The sequence below is a fragment of the Pinus tabuliformis genome, chromosome 9 (genome assembly GCF_031772625.1).
Source record: "Pinus tabuliformis cultivar Carrire ecotype Pingquan chromosome 9, CPIR1, whole genome shotgun sequence".
Classification (NCBI taxonomy): domain Eukaryota; kingdom Viridiplantae; phylum Streptophyta; class Pinopsida; order Pinales; family Pinaceae; genus Pinus; species Pinus tabuliformis.
This window is the reverse complement of record NC_142307.1, coordinates 325,745,296-325,771,883: the sequence shown is the minus strand read 5'-3', so window position 1 is coordinate 325,771,883 and position 26,588 is coordinate 325,745,296. Positions and strand designations below refer to the sequence as shown.

Genomic DNA, 26,588 nt, shown 5'->3' with positions numbered 1-26,588 from the left:
CATCCCACCCCACATTCCACATTTACCCACTTTAACCTACTCTGCACAAAAAACATGAGATGAGAGTTATGATGCATGACCTGATTTCCAAGATGCACTTATGGAAAATGGGGTCCACATGTCTACAAATGATTGTAAACACATAATGACACATGATCACACTGTTATCACCCTAACCTAACCCAACACTATTTCCCTTTAGTTTTGTTTCCTTAAATTTAGCACAACTTTCTATTTTGCCACTTTTTCGGGTCCTAAACTTCTGAGGTCGGTTTGAGGATCTAAACAACATTTTCAAGGAAATGAAAGAGACTGAAAAAGTATTAACATGCGTTTCATGGATTTTCTTTTCGACCTCCTCATGGCGATCTTTGAAACGAGATAATATGATAGACAAATGGATAAGTTACAACCCCGAGAAGTTGGCAGTCCAAATTGTTCATTTATACAAACACTTTATATACATAATACTTGTAGGTCATGAATCCATAATTTGTTCAATGTTTTCATTAGTTCAATAGATATTCATCAAGAAATCTTGTTTCCCTCTCGCACTAATTGCAATGAAACACAGATTAACACATGCATTCATATAAATCAACCATGAGCCATTAAACCATGAATTAGATCTAGATCAAGAGAACATCATATAATAAGAAATATACCATGCATGTAACCAACATTTGACTAGAATGAAGCCATGACATACCAGTCATATAAATAAAAGTAAATCGATATTTATGCTCATTGATCATCAATAAAGAATATCAAATATAATCATATGCATAGTATCAACCAAGTCAGGGACTTCCACGTACCACCCGACCATAGATTGGGATTTAACCAAATATTTCTTTCAACCCAATCACCCTCGTGCCATATTCCAAGCATGAATGTGGGATCTCATGGGCAAAACCAAAACATAACAAAACATGAAATCCATAGGTTAAACCACCTCCACCCTCAAGCCATAGTGATCTCACCTAAACCGGTCCAAAGATAACCAAAGCCAATACAATATTAGATGCCTCATAATTCCTTCACCATTTTGAGAGGAATTTTTCTTGACTCCACCCACATGTTAAGGGCTCCTCGGAGAAAACCATCTCCACCCCCAACCCTTGGGATTTTCATGAGACCACCTCAACACGGTTCCAAAATCTTCTGACAATATAAAGCTCAACCAAATAGGAAACCCACTACATCATGGCTATCTGGAAATGACATAGGCAAGACTATACACCACTGTCAATCCAGGAAAAAACCATGCTAATGACAACAAATTAACCAATAAACCAAATGTATGCACCATGCCTTCAAAACCTAATAAGGAAATCCCACATGCAACATGTTACCTGCAAAATCCTCCTGCTAGTTTCTCTTTCTTTGCTTGATTTTTTCCCTTGCTTACTATTGTCCAATCCTTTCCTTGTGCTCCCTTGCTTTTCTTGCTTGTTCCTTGCTTGCTTGCTTGATTGTGTCCAAGTGGTGTTGGGTTTCTCTCTCTTGTTGTAGTGTTCTCCACTTTTCCTCCTAGTGAGAATTCTTGAATGTCCAAGCGTGTGTTAGAGTGTTCTCTCCCTTTTTTTTCCATTTATTTTTCCTTCCCCTTCATAAGTTTCCCTTACATACATATTCTTGTCCCTTCATCTTCCTTTTCTCTTATTTTTCTTTATTTCTTGAATTAATTTCCTTTTATTGCCTTTTGCCAATGCCAATTCCAATTTCCATAGCCAGTAATTAACTACAAGTAATGCCCAATGTATGTTTTCCCCCCTCATTCAACTTGGAATTTGTGTGCCATGACCTTAGTTTTACTTTTTCCTTTTATAATATCCCTTTATTTACATGGAAACTTAATCTGTGGTTGTTACAGTGAACCCGAGTAGTGTTCGATGAAAGTCAACACTTAGAAAAATCATGCTAATCACTAATAACCCATTAAAATCAGCGTTAAGGGTAAAAGGTTTAATACAGATTCTTACAAATATATTCATTTTTTTAAACAGGTATATTGAAAAGTGTCAACCATATGCTTAAATATTTTGGGATAAGAGACTATATTGTAAATTTACATGAGGTAAAGCATACATAATTTGAAAATTTTCAACAACTCATTTGATGCGGCATCATTGAAAGTTGTGTCATTTTCTAAATGCTTGGTGTGGTCATGTAATTCAATTCTAAGTTTGTAACAATAGTCAGATTATGAGAAGTCGTCATTATATTTTATATAGTGCCACATATTGTTAGAATGATGCATGAATTTTATCATGCATTACCTGCCATTGAAACTCAATGGACATGCGAGAAAACATGAATCATCTATGTGAATAGCAGTTATAGTTGCTTGAATAGAAACCCATGTTTCTTTCTCAGAGATTTGCATGCAAGTATTGTCATGAATTGTCTTCGGTGGTTGGGCTCATTTAGGAGCATTGCTATAGTTCCTAGTCAATGATGGAGAGGAAGAATTGAAGCCAATTATATTCCTAAATTGTTAGACCTCAAACCCTAAACTTGGTTGGACCAAAATTTCTTCCACTGTGAATTGATTCTTCACATTAATTGTATATGTTGTTTCATGAATTAATTTACAATTATTTGAATTCCAATTATTATCACATCATTATTTAAGGATCCTTTATACAATATTAATTCATCATAGTTCTTGTACTTGATGCATTATCTTTTATGGTATGCCTTTGGAATTACCAACCAATGATTATCTACATGAGCTCAACCAATAAAATCCTTTATACAATTCCAATGGATTTTAAGTTTTGGTGTTTTTGTGATAAATCCAACTCACACATGCATTGTCCTTAAAAGGCTTGGATACAAAACTTTCATAGATGGTTACAATCTTTGCTTTAATTTTGACCCAATGCATTTAATGATTTTTTTCCATGTGAAATTTCATCAATTTGATTAAAACTAAAGTTTTTGAAGAAATTTAGGCTAAATATTTACATAATTTCGTTAAAGGAAATTTTTGCAACCTAATTTATGATTAGAGTTATGCTTATGCTTACAATTTTTTTTGTTCAGGTATATAAAGATTTTCCATGAACACAAAATAGGTTTTCTTATATTTTCACCAAACCAAATTAATTGGATCCCAAATATTTGGAACTATTGGCTAATATGAATAATTAGATAATATAAGCCACTCATTAGAAGACCATCAATTTATAATTAAAATAATGTAAATTTATGTACGGAAAGAAAAGTATCTAGTACTTTACTTCTATAAAAAAAACCCCTTCTTCCATCATTTTGTAAATTAGTATAAGCTACTCATGGAAAAACCATAAAATTTCAATTGAAATATTGTAAATTTATAAGCTATAAAATGTATATAAAACAATTTTCAATTGAAATATTGTAAATTTACATAAGATATAAAATGTATCAAAGACTTCTATTATTATTTTTTTTTTTCACTTTTTTCAACATGTTGGCAACATATCATGTTGTAGTTCTTTGCTAAATGGAACTCCAACTACCCCTACTCTTTAAAAAAAAGAACATGTTGAAGAGATTCTGGACCTGTCTTCCTTCCTTCTTTGCTGGAAGATCTGGTTAACAAGAAATAAGTTCATCTTTCAAATAATAAAGCCAGAAGCTCGAAAAATCTTGGAGCCTAGCAACGAAATTTATCCTATCAAAATGGGAAAAAAAATGGATGACAATCTTCTTCAACATGAAGAAAAACTTTGGCTCAAATTTGTTTTAGATCGTCTGCGGAATTTGACTTGCCTTCCTAGAATAACTCCTCACAGAACTGATAATCAAAAGGTTCGACTGAAAGAACGAGATTTATTAATTTGGCTAAAATTTCTCTTGAGGCACTATCTTTTCTTTGATGGTGCCTCCAAGTCAAATCCCAGATATGCAAGAGTTAGGGTATTATAATAGATCATTTAGGATCAAATTCAATCACATTTGAGTGTGGCTTGGGCATTGAGTCAGATAATAAGGTGGAGGCCTATGGTTTCTTGATGGGATCACAAATCCTTAACAATGGAAATTATACGAATCCGATTATAATTGGCGAATCTGCTATTTTTATCCAACAAATGGTCAAGAATATAAAGCCTAAGAATTCTGATCATGCCCAAATAATCTCCAAAACCAAACATTTCCTGAAAAATCTAGGAGAGGTCTCTTTCTTCCATGTCCTCAAGGAAAACAACAAGATAGCTGATGATCTTGCAAGTAAAGCTCACATCAGGCCATAAGGAGAGGCCATAATAAATTAGGAAATCTTTATCAAATCCGTCCCATAATCTCTATCCCTTCACATGTACAACTCGCTCTCAGAAAACTCCAAATCTTGTCTCGTCCTTCGCAAGGCTTGGTGTTGTCATTATCTCTTCGAAATATCCCTCATTCAAAGCTCCTTCTACAAATTTGTTATGAGACCTCCCTCATTATTGCCCCCTCTGTCTCTTTCGATCATCGTTTCTAAAGGTACGATGATTCGTTGGGCTCTCGGGCTCCTCCTCGGGCCTTCTTTCTCCTTCCCTCTTTTCTATGTGCAGCTCTCTTTCTCTTATCTCTCTATTCTTGTGCGATCTCCCCTCCCTCCCCCATTTTGCAGGCCTCCCATCTCTTCGCTGCCTCTCTACGGGCCTTCCCTTCTCCTCCCTCTTTTTCTCTGTAGCGCTCATTCTTCTCTTGCTCCTCCTTATTCTTCTGACCCCCCGTTCCTCTCCCTATGGATCCGAGCCAGTGTTGCACTCACTGCAAGTCAATCAAAGTGGTGTTGGACCAGGTCAAGTCTCTGCACAATTAGTGGAAGGATCTATGTAAAACTGAAATTGGTTTTCTCAACTACCAATATAATGAGCTCATGAAATCCACTGAAAAGATCAATAATCGTTGTGATCACATTAAGAATGATCTTCAGACTATGCAAGAAATGGTGGGAAAGAAATTGGGGGAAAACTCAAACTTAATGGATCGTAGCAGCGGGATCAAGCAAAATGAGGAAAAATCTGTTAACAAAGAGTGAAAAAAACAACCAATGTTAGAACTATCATAAACTACTCCTCCTATCTTTGTTCTCTTGATTCTCTTGTTAGTTAGATATGAATAACAAATGCTCCTTTCTTCTCCAACAACATGTTAGAATATACAAGCTCAATGTAGTAGGAAAGTTAGGATGTTACGAGCTATATGTAAAAGCAAGGAAAAATGGATCAAGGAATTTTGTCCACTCTTCCTCCCTAATCTGTTCAAATATTTTGTATCTCGGAGTTTATCTCCCCTTTTTGAATGAATATACCATAACCAATCTGGTTAAAAAAAAAACATATCATGTTGTATATTAATATGTAATGTGTATTTAAAAAGACAAAAATGACAATTGAAAATGTCTTTAAAGAAAAATAAATAAAATAATAATATATAATATGATGTAACATGTATATGTTGAAAGAAATGAAAAAAATAAAATAATGTATTTATATATATATATATATATATATATATTTAAAGATGTGTGATAAATTTAAGAAATTACACATTAATCAGGTCCAAAGGTATTTTTTTCTCTATGGCCTTTCTTGTGCAAACATTGTTCACCCCAACAAATCAGATAGCTTAAATTTCGTCTCCTCACACCTATTTGAATTTGATACGTGGCTGGTTTTCATCACTCCTTTTTCTATTCGTCTTCTCTCTCGTCACCATTTCTTCCTTCTGCCAGGGAAGTCGAGACGAGCAACCCACGTCAAGCTGAAACTGTTCCCTCATTTGAAACAGGGTGGGCGCAGGGAAACTGCACTGTCCAAACCAGAAGATCATCGGCAACGCCACATATGCTCTTAGTTTCCCGTCGGAGTCTAATCTCACAAAACTTAGCGAGGATTGATCCCCTAACCTGAAGGCACCGAAAGGCAGAGTATCAGACAGAGAAGTGGTCGAGCATGAAAGATTCTTATTCCCAGACCTGCTTGTTGTCGAAGCGCTTCCTATGTGACCAAACAAATTTCCAACATACACAACTTGAGCAATTAGAGTAACAGAATTAATGCAAGGATTCTTTATGAATTCATAGTTGAGACCCGGGAAACCCCAAACCCAATAAGGCCAATTATCTTTAAACATCCCCATGCCCCCTTTCTTTTCCACCAGTAAAAATCCTCTTATGAGGGACTGGTGGGTGAGGCATTTCTCACTAACCGTTTGAAGAATTTTCCCGATTGTATTGGTGGGATGCTGCCAATTTTCCCGATTGTACCAAACGGTGTAAGAACCTAGATTCTGGGCTTTCACATTCGTCGTATTGTAAAGATTCTAGTTTCCATTCTCAAATAATTCCATGGATTCTACTGAATTACCAAAGGACCAAACTTGGGTCGTCAGAGTCCTGGAGGAGCAAAATTTCGGCCTTATCAGTGCGCAAGAGCTTGGGCTTTTCTCCAACAGGTCTGTTTCGGTTTGCGCTCTAGAACTCGGTGCCCTTGGGGGAAGAGGAAAATGGACTGAAGATGATGGGAAGAGTGAATTTTCCAGAGTTGTTGTGATCCAAAAATCCCAGGGCGTAATTTTTGCCTGTAATTGTCTTGCCCTGACTGTCCACTGCTACTGTAAAGGTTCCTTCATGAATTCTCGTTGTTGTAAGGCCAAGGTGTTGGAAAGAACATAACCCTTTGGCCATAAAAATGGCACTGCATTTGCTCCCAGTGGAGGAACAAGAATGAATACTACTACTTCCATTGATAACATCAACACAATCACAAGCTTCATCGTTGAAATCAAAATGAGAGATTTAGGAAGAATGTGGATGAAAAGGATTACTGGTTAATGAATTTATAGATGGAAGAATTCCAGAAATATTATTTTCATACAGTGCACATTGAAAAAATTGACGCGTCAAATCGTTTGTATGCCACTAACCCATAAATTTTATGAGGCAAGCGAGATACAGAGGGGCAGGCGATCGCTGGATCCAATGGAATGGAATAAAAATTGTGAAAGCAACCCACAAATTTTTGAGAAAGAGACAATCTTCCAGAGTGAAGGATATGTTTGTTTATTTTTTTAGTAATTTTTTGTTTGCAGTAGTCATTCATTCCATAATGGATGCCAGTGGTTGAATCCAGTGTCACCTTAGTAACGTAAAGGTATGTCATCACTCGCTACTTTCTATTTAGTGTGTGTGTCTAGTTGTTGGTTGTTTCTTGCAAATCAAAGTTTCTGGATGGTGCCATGTCATTTACACTTTGATTTTGTTACGTTAAATGAAATTTGAAATAATTTTTTTGCTTAAATACAGGGAATGTGCAAGGATATTGCTGTACCGTTGAAATATTTTTTTTTTGGCTTAAATACAGGGAATGTGCAAGGATATTGCTGTACCGTTGAAATATTTTTTTTTTGGCTTAAATACAGGGAATGTGCAAGGATATTGCTGTACCGTTCAAATATATATTTTTTTTTGCTTAAATAAATATAGGGAATGTAGGGAATGTGCAAGGATATTGCTGTACAAGAAGAAAAAGGGAAACCGATTATTTATTTATTTTTTTAAGCGGATACATATTTGATTTTATTTTGAACCATTGAGACTTGAACCCAGAACCTTTGGGGACTAAATTCTTCATTATCAAGGCAATGGATCGAGCTATCTCATGTAAAAGATATAAATATGATACTTTGTTTACAAATTTATATAGGCAATCCATCGAGCTACCTCATGTAAAAGATATAAATATGATATTTTGTTTACAAATTTATTTTGTATATAGTTTTTTCAGAAAGAAAAGCATCAATATTTATATTAAAGAAATATAATTTACATTATAAAACTGATGGGTCTTATAAAAATAAGACCGCGTTAGGGAAAGCCATAGATAAGAAGATAACAACATAGCCTTTATTTCTGAAGCGATACATAGAAACATATTGAAGCAAAAGGACTCATTGCAGAAAAACTCATCACTAATGAGACATATAGCACATCTGATCAGAGCGTTCAAAAACAAAATTGTAAAGGATTTGTTTATTTTTTATTAAATTATTGGTTTAAATTTTATGGGGAATGGTTGAAGGTAAAAATCATTTTTAAAATTAAATTTTTCTTATCCAATGTTTTGTCACCGTTAGATTTTAAATCCAAGATTACACCAAATACAACTATTTTGTAAATGCCACAATGGCTAGTTAGAACATATCTCTAGAGTCTTGAACCCACATAGTTGGAAATGAATTGTTCACCACACCATTAGACCTAAGATCCTTTGACTATTAAATCTTGCTCGATTAAGTCTCATAAGTAAATATATTGTTTTTTTTTTTTTTTTTTTCCAAATATTGAAACTAATTTCATCTTATATTCAACCTAGTTAAAATTAAACAATTTAATGATTTCCAGATCTCCATACCACCTCAGATTTCTGTCCCGGATTTCATAGCCACATGGAATGCCTTCTACCCTCAACGCATCCCTCTCAAGTCCTTCTGGCGCAAGGTATGGATAGCGATACCAAAATACGTTTGCTGGCAGCTTTGGCTGGCCCGTAACCAGCAGATATTCAAAGACATACAGCAATCCCCGCTTCAAGTTGCAGCCAAAGCAAAGTCTCTCCTCTTGGAAACGGCCCAACAACATTACCACAAAGATGATCCTCTGCTCACGCTGGAAGAAAAGAGGTGGCTGGCTCTTGAACCTCACCCTCGAAAATATCTTCTGCATCCCTTGAAAGCTAAATCAGATTGGCAAATAAGAGAACCAGATGACATCTTCCAGAAATGGTGGAGGTCCCAAAATTTAACTTCCATATTCTTTGACGGGGCGTCCAAAGGGAACCCCGGAGTAGTCGGTGCTGGAGGGGTCATCTACTCAGCGGATGGGACAGAAAGAGATTCATTTGCATGGGGACTAGGCCTGAAAACCAATAATCAAGCTGAGATCCTTGGGTTACTCAACGCTTGTCTGATAGCAAGGGAGAAAGGAATCAAAGATCTCCAAGTTTTCGGAGACTCAGAAATCATAATTAAAAATTTAATCAAAGGGGAACTTTTCAACAATGTTGGCCTCAATAAAATTATGGACAGGTTGAAGAGAGTGTTACAAGACTTCAACTCATACAAGCTCTATCACATATTCAGAAACTCCAACAGCGAAGCGGACCGGATGGCGAACATTGGATGCACTCTCAGGAAAGGGAGCTTAACTGCAAATGGGGAAAGACTCTTCCAAAAAAAGTGAAATTGTAATAGCTGAAAGGCTGTAAAAAAGGAAATCTGCCATGTAATAGGGGTCGCCTCGGCAAAGACCCACCATCCTTTTTCAATAAATAAAAATCATAACCATTACAGTTAAAAAAAAAATTAAACAATTTAAAAAATTAAAATAATAAATTATATATATAGCTCAATTGGAGTCCTCGTTGCTAAAGCATCTCTGCTATTGAAAGGTCAAGGGTTCTATTCACTCAACACCCTCTGCTATTGAGAGGTCAAGGGTTCTATTCACTCAACACCCTCTGCTATTGAGAGATCACGAGTTCTATTCTCTTAGCACTCTCAAGGTTGGGTTCAATGCACTCTTAAGGTTAAGCTCCGTGGTTGAACCCGCAACAAGCAACCAATCACTGTATTTTATAACACAATTTTATAACATCTTGTGGGTTAATTTCCTTCGTGACAAGGTGCAAAGGGTTGAGGAAGTAAAATATTTTTTTATATGAATTGATCAAAGATTTTATTCATGAAATTTCAAAATTTAAAATAAAGTAAGTTAATATTGATTTTAACAAAACTTTCAAAGTAATTACAATTTTCCGGTGAATTAATAAGAAATCAATAAAGTTTGATTAGAGGCAAATAAAATCATGAGTTGCATAAACTGTAATGTCTAACTTAAAATCATAAATTTTCCTCTCATATTAACGTGCGTTATTGTATTTATAGTTTAATTTTTAATTAGTTTTAAAATTAAAATTGATTTTCATATAAAATTAATTTTAACTTAAAAAATCATTAGAAACATTTTTTTTTAATTTATATATATATTTGATGGAATTTATATATCATTCTTTTAAGTTAAAAAGATTAACCATATTGTAAATATTATTGATATTATAAATATCGTAAAATTGAAAAGGATGGTATTTGGAAAATATTATTTTTTCTATTTTTGGAATATCTTCTTATTAAGTTATGTTCATTTTTTCTATAAAATTTAATTAAAAAAGTATTCTTATTTAATTGACATGAGCGAGATATATATAAAGGTAATGATGTAATGTGAGATTGACTTTAAGGCAATTTGAAATTCAAAATGACCATTTGGTTAAAATATAATCTTGAACATCATAAATTAGCAGTTGTCCCTAGGTGCAAAGATACACCAAAGGAATATACATTATCTAACACAACATTTTTACATGTCCAATCTATCACCAATTTAGAGTCATCCATGACCTCTAATTTGGATACTCCCCACTTGCAAAATGAAGAAAGGTCCATAAAGCTAAGAACTCAACCTTTGTGTTTGAGCCTTTGCATGAACAATGTTGAATGTGATCTATAAATTGTTGTAGATATTCCATTGGAATAGTTTGTCATAATATATTGAAATACTTAATATTGATTTTTTCTTAGATTATAGATTCTTTAGTTAGTTGATTTTCTACTTGATTAATTGAGAGAAATAGAAAATAGAAAAAAAATTACACACACCATCCACAATAGACACAAATATTTTCCTTAAGAAACCTTTACGAAGGAATACCTAGCCAGAAGGTGACATTGCTTTGCTATGTTTTTTTTTTTTTTTCCTTTCTATGTCATTTTAAAAAAACCCAAAGAAATTGAACTCCTCTTGTATGTACCTTGTGTCTGCAAGGATTGACATTGTTCTGAGACATTTGTGTTAGTGTAACTTTCTTCTTAAATTTAGCTTCCTGCCACATTTTTTAGAAAATATATAGAAACTCAAATTTCAATTCTATTTCATTGTCCATATATTTTGTTTTATTATTGTCTTCCACATTCCCCCACTCCTCCTATCAACGTTACTTTGCACCTCTCGGTGCAATTGCTAGTATATAACTTGATATGCATATAAAAGGTGATATGTTGCCTACATGTTGGAAAAAGTGAAAAAAAAATTAATAGAAATCTTTGATACATTTTATATCTTACATAAATTTACAAGATTTAAATGTCAATCTAGCAAGATGTAAATTTGTTTATCCTCCATAGGTGAAATTTATTTATCAACAAACGACCATCTACTGCAATGAATGTTGTCTTGATTGAAAAATGATCAACCCTTCAAACAAAGGGTTTCAAAAATAACCTTGTATTTTAAGCAGTCTAAAATAATTAACATTCCAAGAAAAAAGATATTTCCAATCTTTTATGATTCGCTTAAATTGAGTCATTAATGCACATGATTGAAATTTGACACTCACTAATAGACATTCTCAGAGTTAAAATTTCATTAATAACATTTCTTCACAACATTAACAGTTATTGGATCAGCATAAAGTTGTTATCTAATCTTATAGTTGAGGAATTTATGAGCATCACCTTGAACTTCTTTTGAATTTAATAAAAATGAGTCCTTTTAGGCATAAAAAATTAATGCAGACAACGAGTATTTTCCAAGGAGAATGGGTAAAAGGATACATGCCAAGAATAACTTAAGTAACTTTAAGATAATTGTAAGTTTTCTCCATGCAACAGCTTCAAGTGTAATCACCTTTCTTGCAAGGCGACTCCTTAATCTATCACAAAAGTCGAAAGTAGACTAGGTTAATAGTTGTCTTACATGCATTATTGTCATGTGCAAAAGACCCCCTTTTTGATCTTGATGACTTTCTATTATGTCCTTGCTTGGTACCATTCTCTTGTACTTTGTATTTTTTCAAGTTCTTCCTCATAAATGACAACTTGAGGTTTCCCAAGAGTTATGCACAAACAAATCCCACATTATTTCATATATGAAATAGTTTCGTTAAAAAAAGACAAACCAAAAGAGAATAACATATATTGTTCTAGAGAAGCAACTCACATTTTAGATGCAAGAGCCAAAGTAAAAAACACATTGAGGAGGACTTGAAATCCCAATAGAGCAACAACTCCTAGCCAATGCCAATCTTCTTGTGGGAAGATGTTATGATTCTTTAGGGAAGAAACACCCAAATTCGTGGTATTCTATGCATTTTGAGGCCAAGATGGTTCCATGACACCCAAAACCAAAGAGTTGTGCCATTAGAGGCTATGGCCGCTAAGGGCCAACGAAAACCTTTGAATCATAAATATAACCTGCAACGAAAGGAGAAAGAAGTTTAAATAACAACAAAATACTTGGAACATTCCTGAGTTTAAAGCTTATTCTCTAACAATCTATGACCAAAATAGCGCTAACTTGGAGCAGACAAAGAACGAGCCCAGTTAGAAAGTGATACACAAATATGATAAACCCTGGAAGTAAACAAGAAAGAAAGGAAAACAAATTACCTTAATTTTACCTAGTAAAGACCTCCTCGCTCTTTGAAACTTCCAATACTTGATGAAAAAAGGTTTTCATAAATACTGTGAGCATTTTGGTAATAGAAAAATTGTAAACCTTGACTATGTTGGTCTAAAACCTTACTACCTAAGAAACTTGACATTCCCTATGACTTACGTTGGCCCGAGGACAAGAAGGCCTTCGGGTATCTCCAGAAGAAAACTTGCGTAAAACAAGGTTATTGAGACATAAAACTCTAGCGGTGACATTCTACCTGTGAACTCCCACCACCGAAACCTGTATCTGTGGTTATGTATAGGGGTTTCATCAAATCCCCAAAATGCCACAAGATGGCAAGAAACACAATTTTGATACATAGAAATTACCAAATAAGGAATCATCTTTAGACTACTAAATTTAGTGAAGACATTTGTTAAAAATAGGATCGAAGAGAAATAAATGCCAACAACCCCAAAATGGATTTGAAACTTATTGAAAGGCTCTAAATTTGGTAGCATTGTAGTGAGTGAAAAGAAATAGAATATTGTTCAATGCAGACACACTGTGCATGCTCATCCTTCATTGCTTCACCTTTGTCTTTGCAAAATTTTGACATACAATTGCTCGAGTTCCATGCCATCCCATTATTTATTCATATCTCAGGCTTCCAAGTCGAGGAGACTCAACTCTTAGCGGAAGTAATGCTTGCCCTTTTCGCCGTGCAACACACAACCCACCATTCGAGGCTTCAAGGTCAAGGAAACACAACTTAGCTTAGCTCATCAACATAAATAATGCCTACTATTTTCACCACGCTCCAACACACCACTCACCATTCCACTCAAAATTGAAATGCCTTTCGCTGTAACTGAGGAAACATATGTCAATTTAAGAGCCAAAAAGAGATGAGACAAATGTCAAATCAAAGCAAAAATAGTAAACAAAAAATTAACAATGAATAGTTTCAGAAAAAAAATACCTATTAACATAATTATGTGTTCAATTTAATTTTATAAAAAAAATTATATTTATATTTTTAATAAATATTTAAATATTATATTTTAAATTAAAAAAATTTAATTATCTAATTTTTATTTTTTTTAATTATATAATTTTTATAAAATTATAATTTTTTATCATTTAAAATATATTTTTAAATACATAAATAAATTCATTACTTAAAACATAATAAAAAATTTAAATCGATGATACATTTAAATGTTAAAGTTGATTAAATTTAAATTGCAAAACATTTCGACTAAATTTTAAACAAAATCATGCCAAAAAAATCTAAAAAGATTTAACAAGTTTAAGAGTAAGCTTAAAAACGTAACTTAAATTTCACCGGAAAAACACAGATTTTGCTGGGAACTTTTAAGGTAAGGCTCTAAACGAAAAACTGAACTCTGATGCCGTGGAAAAGACCATCTAGAAAAATAGTGGATCCCACCGCTATCATCATACCTAAGGGGTTACCTCGGGCTATTATCATACCTAAGGGGTAACCACGGGCAGCCAGTAAGAGCACCTGCAAACTAGGCTTTTGGGCATTTTAAATTTCTTCCCTCCCATCTCCAATCCTCCGGAATCTGTCCTCCTCGATGTCTTCACTTTTTATAGTTCTTTCATTTTTCGCAGGCCAACTCGGGCTAGTATAACGCAGCTAAATGTTTTCTCTGGACAAGAGGCTGCTTATATTGCATATTCTTTAAAATCCGAGGCCCACGCAGGTCACGTCTCTGAGTAAGACCCTCACAGTTCAGAATGAGGCTTTTAAAGAAGAAAGCCCGGAGAGTTGATCCTTGTGGGAAGGTACTTAACACCTCCCAAACCCTACTTCAAGCCACAACAGTATTGGTATATTATGTCAAACCAGGTTTAGTAAATTCTCCTCTGTGAATGCTGACCAGCTCCCTCGAAATTTATCTCAGCCAAACAATATGCTGGAAATGCTACATTACAGTTATTATTTTTTTTCATGTTATTTTTTCCCCTGTCGAAATTGAAATTGAAATTGTTTAAATTCAAAGTTCAAGCGAAGCATTACCACTGGCCTGCTGTGACGCCAACAGGCCCTTGAGGGGTGGATTAGCATGCTAGCGTGCTGCGATAGTGTATTCATTTGTCGAGGATCACCCAGGAGCTTCTCCTGGTTGCGATCGCTCGTTGTTCATGCCTCATTTGCCCCTGTCCCAACTCTCCGAGGAGTTGAACCTTGACATGTGACCTGACATGGGCAACAGCCCCTCGAGGGGTGGAATACGAAACATCGGCACTTTCTATGGGCTAACATGCCTGCTATAGTGTATTATTTTGTCAAGAATCACGTGGTTTTAATCGCTTGTTGTTCATGCCTCATTTGCCCCTCTTCCAATTCTCCGAGGAATTGAACCTTGACAGGTGGCCTGACATGGCACATCTTGAACCCATCCTCAACCACATTTCATTAAAAGAAAAATCTCCAAAATGAGTTCCTGGTTATTATGCTATCATTTTTCCTTTAGTGGGCATTATTATTTTCCCGCCTTCTGCTAAATTTAAATATCATTAGGTGTCTGACCGGGGCCTCCTGTGCAAGCACTTTCTTTTCTTTTTTAACCTCGTTTAGAGAAGTCAAGGAGCATACCCGTGCCTTTTCCTCAATTCTTTTTTGAGGAGTCAAGGGGCATACCTGTGCTTTTTCCTCAATATTTTTTTTGAGGAGTGAAGGGGCATACTTGTGCTTTTTCCTCAATTTTTTTTTGAGGAGTCAAGGGGCATACTTGTGCTTTTTCCTCAATTTTAATTTTTATTTTCATATAGCAGTTTGATTTCTTATTCATCTTTTTACTGTCACCTGATATTATTCACTTATTCTTTTCGTGTGATTTATTGTCTACAGCTTGAATTGGAGAAGGTTATAGGTTTGACAACAAGAAACTGTAGTGGCTTTGCTTCCAATTTTTCAAATGGAGATTTTGCCTATCTTGCTGGGTGTGTCGTTGTCGTGTACAATGTTGATGCAAATCACCAAGTCCGGTTCCTTGTGGCCTCTAGAACCCCGAAGGCATTGACTTGCCTGGCATATTCACACAACGGGGGCAAGTTTATTGCAGCTGGAGAGGTATGGCTCGTCATTGAATACGTTACAAGTAATCATAAGTCAGCTTCTGTCATTTGTTTTATGAAATTTACCCCGAAGAATGATCTTTGAGCGCAGGGTCTTCTTTGTTTGAAGGACTTTTTGCAGAGAAACATGATCATCAATAGATATAACATTACCCAAGGTCATCACAACGATAATTCTTCACAATGATGTAAAAGGCAAAGCATATGTATGAATTTTATTATGTGTGTTTTAAATAAATATTCTGTTCACGTTGTTAAGAGTAAGTCTAACCAAACTCAAGCTAATTTCGATGATATATTTACCTCACAATTCAAATTCAAGGGTTGTTGTCTTCCAAAAGTCGTAAGGGCTGTTTGGAATGTAATGTAGTCACTTGCAAGATTACAAGTAATGGTTGTCTTTGGTTTTGTAATGGCCCCCGGTGCCTAGGCATGCACGCTCCCACACGATACCCCTGTTGAAGAAAGTGTAACTAGGTTTGGTCTTCATAAGTGTAATTTTGATCTTTGTACTTGTAAAAGAAAAATAATTATTATTTTTGTCATTATCAAGAATGTGTTTCTTGCCCATTTGATAGGTCAAGCACATGTTTAAGTGCTTCTAGGAAAGTCAAAGAGTCAATGTAATGGGCATGTTACACTATGTAATCTATGTTATTATGTTAAAGATATGTGTCAAAGGTGATCCTCCAAAGCACAAGGACAAGTCTCCTCTTCAAGTCGGCTCAAATAATGAATTTTGGTGCACTTGAAGTCAATTCGGCCTCACTAGCTCAAGTCGGCCCAATAGGAGGGACAAACTCCTATATATAGGGCCATTCGACCTCATCAAAGAAGCAAGCAAGCTATCTCTAAAGTCAATGAAGAAGAGGGAGGTGTGAAGAAGAGCAAGAGGTTGCTTCTAGGCCAACGAAGAAGAGAAGAAAGAAATCCAAAGTTTTGGGACTGTTTTAGGGCTCCTCTCTGTCACACGTGCAAAGGAAAAGAGGACATTTTGCTGCTGCAACAAGTCAGAAATTGCAGCCCTCCAAGAAGTTTTGATTGGGCTAAAAATAGGTCTCAAATAGGCCTCCATATCAAGCGAAGTGGGTCCCACCTCAAGCAAAGGAAGGGAGCAAGCTAGAAGGGCAATCTTGTGCCATAATCAACCACACGTGCGAGGAAAAATCAGATCTGCAGTAGGGTTAGAGGATCAACCTCTAACTCAGGAATATACCTCAAGAAGAACCTCATTCTCTAGCCCAAGTATCAAGAAGAAGGAAGATTGCCAAGCGAGGTAGAGAAGGAAAGGAAGACACCTAAGAAGAGGTCTCTAAGGAGACCTAGGGTTTTTGCAGTTGCCGGAAAAAGAGCAAAGGAAAGTGCTATCAGTTGCCGGAAGAAGTGTGAAGGAAGAGACCAAGGTGCAGTCTAGAAGAAGACATTGATTGAAGGACAAAAAGGAAGTTGCAAAAGAGAGACTGTGTCTTGTGCTTGGAGGATCTATCAATCAAGGGTCTAGGGTTTGACATTTGTCAATTGAAGCTTCAATAAGAGAAATTTGCAGAAGGGTTTTCCTCTCTAGGAGAGAGAGGTTTTGCCCTGGCTGAGATCCAACATCTTGTGTTTTTGTCTCTTTTGTTTTGGTAACTGTTTGATGAAGTAAGAAAACACACTCTAATAATAATAAGAGAAGATTGTGCTAATAAGAAAAAGTAAAAAGTACCTCACAAATAGTTATCATCGTCAGAAGAATCTCATCATACCCATATGCCCTAGATTCTTCAACAACACCTTGCCCATTCAATTGAGCATTGGGGGCGCTTGGACATCGCACTAGTAACTTAGATTGTGAGGTGGTGTGGTGTGCCCATTGCACATGGATGAGTACGCATGCATCGACATGACCAAATGGGATGAGTTTGGTTATTGGCCCGTCCCAACTTGAGATAACTGATTTGTCAATTATTGGCGTGGGCAGGCGACATGAGAGGATGGACCTATCGGTTATGGGTGTGGTGGGTGTATATGTTATCAACTCGAGTATCGCGAGGGTCAACCCAATGCATGATGCACATGTGTCGACCCTTGCATACGAAGGGACATGGCCTTTTGTTACCCTGCGATCACTCATATATATGGTCGAGGGTCTTTCTTCTAACAAAACACATCAACACACATTGATTCATAATTGGATCACAAAATTTACATAACTCACAATTGAATGGTAAGTTGAGGAGGAAAGGTATATTGAAATATCGTAGCGAGTTGAGGAGGAGAGTCGCACTGAAATATCACAGTTAGTCAAGGATAAGATGGGGTAAAACTTGGGGTTTTTCATACATGACATAGGTTAGTCCCCTACTTGAGTCTTGTGTGATTGAGTGAGGAGAAGATTGAATTGTTGTAAAGGGGTTGTGGTGACACAAGAGGCCAAGTAGCCCTTGTCATGCACCAAATAAAGTGATAGGGCTTGTTAAGGAATATGTTGGGTCCCTATAATACTAGTGATTACCCCATTACTATTGTAGTTGTACCCCTTATTAATATTGTTGTGCCCTTATTATCCCCATATTGTTATTACTGTGCCCCATAGAATCCCTCTATTGTTATTTTTGTGGCTTTATATTATTATTGTTAGGTCGGCTGGGTTATATTGTGACTCCTTACACTCTTATATATAGAAAGGAGGTTTTGTCATTTGAATCATCCTAGAATTGTTCATTTATGTAATGTAAAGGAGGTTGCCCCCTCGAAGAGGCTGAATTCTAAGGCGTTGATCTATCGTTTTCTTGAGCTGGTTTCATAACATTTGGTATCTGAGCTTTGGATTCTAGGGTTTCGCTGCTCCAAACAGATCATCGTGGCATTTTCAATATAACTTTTTTTTCTGCGACGTTTCAGAATTTGCAAAAAAAAACCCATTTGAGAAGAAATCGCGCTGAACCTCGGGTCCGAATTTCAGAGTTGTTCGCGCAATATTTGCGGAGATATGATCTGAGGAAGTTGGTCTTTTTGCAGACTCTTGAATTACATTCCAAACAGGTGACCTGGGGAAAAGCGTCATAACTTTCTCTCTAGGGATCAGATTGAAATTTTGTAAGAAGGTACAGAAAGAGGACGGACTGTAGTTTCTTGTATGCATTTTTCAGATCCAAAGGTCGAAACAGTGACTCGTGGCAAATTGTACAAGTTCGCTCTACTGAACTAGTCTATAATCAAGTCACTGTGGGAGATTTCGCATAACTCTTCCTTGGAGAATCCAATTTGGGTCAGACTTGTGGCATTGGAAAGAGGACACAGAGGGCTACTGCAGGTCACAAATTCAGATCTAGATGATTGGAAAGTACAGAGATACATCAGAGGCAATATCGAGTTCCTACAAAGTGAAAAAATGTGTGTAGATTTTTTTAAATTTTTGCTTAAGCTTGGTTTGAAAATTTATTTTGAAGGAATTCAAAGGGCATAGTAGAGCATTATTATCGGTAACTGATGCCCCGAGGAAAGAAAATGCAAACACCTAGTAAGGAACCTGGAAGCTCTAGCATGACTCATGAAGAAGAGGAAGAAATGCAACATGATATATCAAAATTACAAGATCAAGTGCAACAACTGTCCCTTGCACAAAAAGGAGCAGAATCTAAGATGGATGGTTTAAAGAAAGGCGTAGAAGCTAAGATGGATTGTTTAAAGAAAGGTGTAGAAGCTAAGATGAATGACGTGCAAGCTAAGATGGATGATTTGAAGATAGATTTGAAGACAGACATGGAAGAATTGAAGATAAATATGAATAAGCTGCTACCAGAAAGGGTCACTAATGGTGAAAGGGTAGTAAAGGAAACTCATGATGAGAACAAAAGAAATGTTAATCATGATTCCATAGATTCTAATGTTGGATCAAAGACCCACCATATTCCAAAAATCGATATGAGGAAGTTTGATGGCAAAGATCCCGCTGTTAACACCCAGGTTGTTCCCTATGACTCCCAAGGGAATACGGCCGGGGTAACCACTAACCAATCTTTGGGTTACAGTTACTAGCCTAACTGCAACCAGAGAGGGCTCTCTCTTTATGATTTGTCTCTGTTATGATGGTATTTTAGGCTAGCTATTATGCTCAGTTTTTGGTTTATGTTTTGGTTGAAGGATTTCTTTCAGGTCTTATGATGCAGTGTTTAGACAGTATAATACCATTGGGCAATGGAGTCTGAAGTTGTGAAGTGATCTGATACGCTGGTTTGGTGGTGCTCAAACTGCAGGGCCTATTGTGTATTTTAAACAGACAAACTAGATCAAATGGTGATGTATGTTGATCAACAGAAAGCAATTAAGAATTTTCTATTGAGCTGGTGGATGGAGGTGAACTGCACAGGAGCAAAACTTGAATTCCTGTGACAAAGGTCACTGTGATAGATGTATTCCGAAAGTGCAGCATTTAAGAATTACACTTAACTAGACTACAGCTGAAGAAAACATTGATAAACAACGCAGATTGAACTCAGGTTACTCAATGAATAAATCCTGAAAGCTATTCTTTTTCCTTGTTGTTTAGTATTGAAAACAGATAACATATATGGATTTTAACAAAACAACTAATTAACAGAGAGGGATACAGAGACTTATTGTATGATGAAATACACAAGGATCCAGTAGTTAACAACAGACACCAGAACGCATCCAACACCTCAGAAATCCGAGAAATTCCGTTGCTTTGCTCTATTAACTTCTGAAAAGGATTACAGCATAAGAACTTCTTCAGGAGAAATCAACAACAACCCTTGCAATCTTATGCGAAGGGGACTTTATAGAAATGCGTATACAAAATATCTCAGGCATTGAGTCATTTGAGAGAGAAAATATCTACATTATTATGTTCAGAAAGTAGGCAAGGAGTTATTACAACTTTAAATGCAGCGTAAATGCCCTTTATGTCTGTCAGAGGATTGTTTTGACTTTTGAGAGTCACTGAGTCGGTTGCATTACTCTGTTTTAATTCTGGAGATACGCATTTACTTTTGGCTGCGCAGTGCGTTCTCGGGTTTGCCAGCTGTGGTTCTCTTTTTCTGCTTTGTTGGCCACTACATCCGCTGAGTTGGCTCAACTTTGATTTATGCTGCATGCTGACTTTGCTGAACTGTGCTTTTTATAAAAAATTGTAATAAAACAGAAATTTGGTGAATGCCTTACTGATTACAAAATTCTGTGTATTGCATCTGTCCACCATTCCTGTGTAGGGAGCTGATGCTTGAGGATGGCCTCCATTGTCTCTTCAGCTTCTGTATATTTGAAAAAATTTGGGGCCACATCAAACAAATGATTAATTTCATTCATTATAAAGAGTAGATTTTCTATCTTACTATAGAAAATCTGTCCTGTAATAGGCCCTGTGTCTTCTGAAGTGCTGGCCTTCTCATTGACCTGTGCTGAGGCAAAAACATTTACTCTTTTAGCATACTGTTCATGGGTGAATAATTTCCCTCCGCTGTTCAGTAAGCTAGGGAGTCCTCTACTCTGCAACACCTGAAATTTCTCCATGAACTTATTTACCTCTGTCTGCATATCCTGGGTTCTTCTGTCCAATGTCTGCACCAGATTTCTGAGAGTAAGAACCCTCTTGATCATTTGAATGGTCTCAGTTCTATTTGTGATTCCAATGGTGGCTAACTGAGAACTTGTTTTGTGGTTAAGCACATTGATCATTCTTGTAGCAACTTCAGGCATATTTCCTAATAAGGCCCTTGATGTTCGGATTTCCTTCTGTGCCTTTGGGATGAGCTCTAGTTGCTCATGGATTGTCTCAATATATGGCCATTGGTTGTTGATGGATTGGCCGATATTGGACCATATCATTGCTCTGATCTCAGATATGATTTTATCTAGCTTGAGCTCATTCTCAAGCTCTTTGATCCTGTCTTTAAGGGCTTTGATTTCCCTGGCCTTTTCTCCCACCTCTCTTTTTGTCTTATCATGCCTTTCATTTACCTTGGCCAGCTTTTCCTTAGTTTCATTCAGCTCTGTCATCTGGGCTTCCAAAATTTGTATTTCATTCTTTAGCTTCTGCATATCTAGGCTCTGATCTGTGCTGATGGGTGCTGCTGAAGTAGATGTGGCTGTTTGTTTAGCCTGCTGAGGTGGAGGCACCGTAGTAGGAACAGTCTCCTCAAGATTGATGACTTGAGGAGGGGGCTGAGATGTCTGCCCTTCTTGTGCTTGTTTTAATGATGCTTGTAGAGCTGTTTGTGTAGCTTCATATTGCCCCAATTTTTCTTGTGCCTTCACAAGCTCTTTGTAAATGGAAACTAGCAGGGCAGTAGAATCCTGCTCATGCCTTTGCTTTGCTATCTCATCAGTCTGTGGATGGATAGTGGCTGGAATTTTGATCTTCTTTCTTAGTGCAGCCATGTCAGCATCTCTAAGTTTCAGGATCTCTTGTATCCCTTTGATGTCATTGGGATTGTGCCCAATTTCTACAATGATTTCCTCCAGGGATTTTATCCTGTTGTCTTTGGCCTGAGAAGAGGCCCTCTCCAGTTCTAGCTGGGAAGCTGTGGCATTCAGACTGCTTGTTAATTTATAATTCTCCAAAGTCTTGTCAGCCAATGAAGCATACACCATTTCGCCAGTTTGCTTATGCAGCTCAATTTTGTCCATAGGGTGTATGTCCTTGGCGAGGACCTCTAGGTTAGTCCTAAGATAGTCAGCAGTGGATTGTGGCTGGAGTGCCGTAGGCATAAAGTGACTCATTATCATTTTGCCTTCACTTACATCAAAAGCAGACATAAGTCTCTGCTGATTGGAAGGAGCCATGTTTAGCAGGTGATTGTACAGTTGTACTTTGATAGGATCACTCCTCCTCTTGATGTCTATAAATTGCTGCTTGATGCTTACTTGTCCTTCTTTCTGCTGGCTGGAGGAGCTGACCTCCCCTCCCATGGTCCTGTCCTGTTCCTGCTGGAAGGAACTTGCTGAAGCTTCTCTGCTGGGTGGGCCCATGCCCAATGCCTCTCTTATTGCTATATCCTCTTCTGGAAAATCATTTAGTCTCTGCCTTTTCTCTCCCTGGTTTATAGAGGATGTCAGGGGAGTTTCTCTGTCCCTTTTTCTGAAGACAAATGTATCCTCCTTTTGAGGGGTTTGGAGGACCGAGGCATCAAAGGTAGTGTCTTGTCTTGTAGGCACCGTTCTTTCAGTGGTCTGAGGAGTCTCCACTGTTTCCTTTTGCTGGGCAGACTGCTCTTGCCTTTGTTCTTCTTGATGTTGTCGCTCTTGCTGTTCTGATTCTTCTTGCTGCCCTTGCTGCAGCCCTTCTGCTTGCTGCTGTTGTTTTTGTTGCTGTTCCTGCTCCATCTCTTTGCCTTTGCCTTTTTCTGAGATGTTTTCACCAGTTCTTGTAGCTTGATGTTGGGCAGTTGAGGAGGACGCTGCTGCTCCAGTTTGTGTGCTTGGCAGTGAGGTGACCTGTGAATAAAACTCAAGGTCAGCCATCTTCTTGGGGTTCCTTAGAGCTCTTTGATTAAGCTCTTCTTGGGTCACATTTTCTTCTAAAGTTCCTCTTCTCCACTTGCTTTGGTTGGCATATTTTTCTAAGTGAGGAAGGCTATAATGACCATAAGCAGATAATTTGTATTTGAGCCTCCTCATTGTAATGAAGTTGTTGGGGTCATAGGGTTTCCATATGAAGCTGTATTTGAGACCAAGGCACCCAAGTATTCTATCTGCCTCTCTCCACCCTTCATTCCTTTCATTGAGAAGGAAATGGCCAAGTTGATTTCTGACTTTTAACTGTGCCTTCTTACCTTTTCCTGAAAAGTGGAGCATATCCACATAACCAAACTGCCTGAAGTATTCCAAGGCAAGTAGCCTCATAGGCACAAATCTAGGTAGTTTAAATGGGGGCAACTCACACCCATATAGTCTGATAACGGTGTGGTGTTGGTAGAAATACCAATCCCCAATACTGTATGCTTTTGATAAATGCAGGAGTCTTTGCATTTCGTCTGTCAATCTGGGAGGAGGTGAACCCAACAGTAGAGTCAAGGCTGGATGGATGAAAAGATCAATAAATTCGCAGTAGGTGTATGGAGAACAGCTTACTATGTGAAAAACGGATGTCCAATACACTACTGATCTCAGATTGCCCTGTGCATCTTCTCTCTTCTTTGGGAAGGAGAACTTATCATGCTGGAAGTATAGGAGCAGATGATATAGGTAAGAGGTGTATTTAAATACCCTTTCTCTTGACAGATTCATCAACTGCTCATGCATCTTATCTGATATGTATGTGGCATAATCATAGTAGATTGGTTTCTTTCCTGGGGAAAACATAAGCATTATTTGTAGAACAGTTTCATCCACATACTCCACTGAATCATATCCCAAGATGGGACTGATCATGTCAACAAGGTCTAAGCCCAACTGGTTGAGGTAGGCAAAATGGATGGGAGGAGTTTGCACAGTATCAGCTTTGATGAAAATCTGATTAAGCTTTGTGATTTGTGCCTCTGTTATCCTGGCTCCCTGTACTATTAAATCAGCTAATGATAGAGGGACCAACTTTTGATCTGTCTTGAACTGCAACATCTCCCTGATGGCTTCAGGGGTAATGAGGAACATAATTGAGCCTGAAGAGTCCAGCACTGCCCTCTGGGATGCATCATAGTAATCAGCAACTAAGTGGATAAGCTCAGGGAATTGATTAACCTGAGGAAGCTTGAATATTGGGAGAAATGAATCCCAAATTCCCAGGATGTCTGTCCCCCTCTCATGTTTGATCTTTATTTCATTTAGGATTTGTAAATGGAACCTGCTTTTGCTCAACATTTCCTCTGATATCTTGTAGTCCAGGTCTGCTAATGCTCTTGTGTCCAATGTTCTATTAGGGGCATTCAGGGGAGCTACATTTAGGGCTATAGGAGCTACAGGGGGATCCATGACTCTTCTTGGGATGTGGTTTTCTTTGAAGACTGCTGTTACTATGCAGAGTAACACCGACAAAGTTTCTTTGCAGAGAATGATGGTTTTATGAGTGAAGGGTGAAGATAAAGGCTGCAGCAGTTGAAATACTGCCTTCGAGTGATTAGGTGGGTGGCAGAAATGCTCAGAGTATGCTTTTTTGTGGTGGATTTGTTTCCTGCAGGTGACGGGTTCACGATTGCGCGAACCAGCGACAGTTTTCTTTCAAATTACCCACAGTGGTTCGACAGAAGTGTAGTGACGGCTCTGGTTCAGTCTAAATGTCAATTCAGTGGCATTTAACGGTGAATTTCGGGTCTTAAGGTCTGTTACTTATTGATACGCGAAATGCAGTGAAAAATGGAGTTTCAGAGCTCAAATGAAGAATACCTGTAGAGTTGGACTGGTTAGAGCTTGCTGGCGCTGAAGAGATGGACGTTCTGGCGGTCAGGAAACACTTTTCCGCGGCTGGTGCAGGTTTGGTCGTAATTATGCATGCAGGATAAACAACGATGAATGCGCTCAAAAATGGCAAAAAACACGAATTTTCGGCCAAAATAGACTTTTTGGTGATTTTGGCGCGAATTCGTGCTGACGTCATCATGACGTCATGAGTGGGGTCGGGGCCGGATGACGTCAGCAGGACGTCATCGGGCCAGGTGGCGGGGTCTGGTTGGTCCACTGGGGCAGTGAGATGGCAGGACAGGTGGACCAATGGCTGGGCAAGGGAATGACAAGACGGCGTACCTGGGTGACGGAGCGATGACGGGTTGCTGAGGTCACATAGGCGGGAACGGCAAAACCAGAAACCGCGGCGGTTTGATATCGCACCGCCTACGGTACGATGGCGGTTTGCAGCAGTAGTACCTCCGACGGATTGTGGAGCCGACGCGTGGATACAGCGTGACGTAACCTTTATACGGCCGTCGGGAGGTAACCTTCGGGCATCGGATGAGCTCCGACGCTATGGTGGCCGTCAGATCTGGAGGAGCCAAATCGGACGGTGATCGGAATACTGATGTGACAGGGAGATAGCGTACTTAATTTTCAGACGTCGGAAGGACTCCGACGCGATCAGGGCCGTTGGAACGGGAGGTATTTGATCGGACGGTTGTCGGGACAAGTAAAGTGACAACCAAGTACGGGGAAGGGGAGGATTAAAATAATGTTTTTTCTGGGAATTTGCGCGATGGCGGAGACTATGCAAAAGTGGGTTTTCACGTTTCGTTTGAAAATAGCTCCGCCCTTTAGACTTAGCATAAAGATAACATGTCGGTTTTTCATGATTTTTGGCCATTTGAAGCGGGTGAGGGTAGAAATTAGGCTTTTTAGGGGTTTTTATGTGCAAAAGGGGTCAAAATGAAGGAATTAGCTCATGAAGGGGAAGAGGTACTTGACCTAGGTTCATCAACATGACCAGGTGTCATTCGATCCCTGACTCAAGACTTATTGGCTATAATACCAAGGGGTGGGTATTTATATAATGCTTGGGGTTTATACACCATGGTGTTAGTAATAATAGGGGAAAAGGTAATATAGGGGATTTACATAGTAGAATTAGAGTTAGTATGGATGAGAGGGTGAGTGGAGGGGAAACCATCTAAGTTAATGTGAAACAAACTTGGTTTTGAGAGTAGATCAAAATGAAAAGATTTTTAGACAAGAAATGTGGCTTCTAAAGATTAAGAACCACCATGAAAGCTTAGTCTTTTCCATGAATCTTAGCTAGTGGGGGAATGTTAGAAATGAAATTGGAGGGGAATGAGGGAAATTAGTCATGCTTCCTGCTGCAATTCGATGAAGAAGAACACCTTTGTCAATTAATTGACTTTGCTTTGATACCCACAGTTACCATCTCTGCAATGGTAGGGATAACCTTTCTGCAACCCCAACTACTTACCCAGCTACTTGCCTAGCATTTTTATTTCTTCTTGGAGGGTGCACTTGGACTTGCAGACCCTTGCCTTTTCTTTTCTTTGGCTTTTTCTTTTGCTTTTTCTATCTACCTCTACCCTTATCTCTTCCAAGGTCCCAGATTAAGCTGTTGGGAGCCTTTTCTTCTCTACCTGAA

At 37.8% G+C, this 26,588-nt stretch overlaps 1 protein-coding gene across 4 annotated transcripts in view; it reads left to right on the top strand.

Annotated features, from left to right (window-relative positions):
• The first annotated feature begins 13,982 nt into the window (after positions 1–13,982).
• LOC149148539 (uncharacterized) overlaps positions 13,983–26,588 on the top strand; it is a 141,011-nt gene continuing 128,405 nt past the window's right edge. For 3 of the 4 annotated variants that reach the window (XM_089438789.1, XM_089438788.1, XM_089438790.1), the window contains exons 1-2: positions 13,983–14,290; positions 15,360–15,581. In XM_089438789.1, coding sequence (XP_089294915.1) covers positions 14,243–14,290; positions 15,360–15,581 — 270 coding nt within the window. In that variant the 5' untranslated portion in view covers positions 13,983–14,242. Of the gene's footprint in view, positions 14,355–15,359; positions 15,582–26,588 lie in introns of all 4 variants that reach the window. The other variant, XM_089438791.1, reaches the window with a different exon arrangement.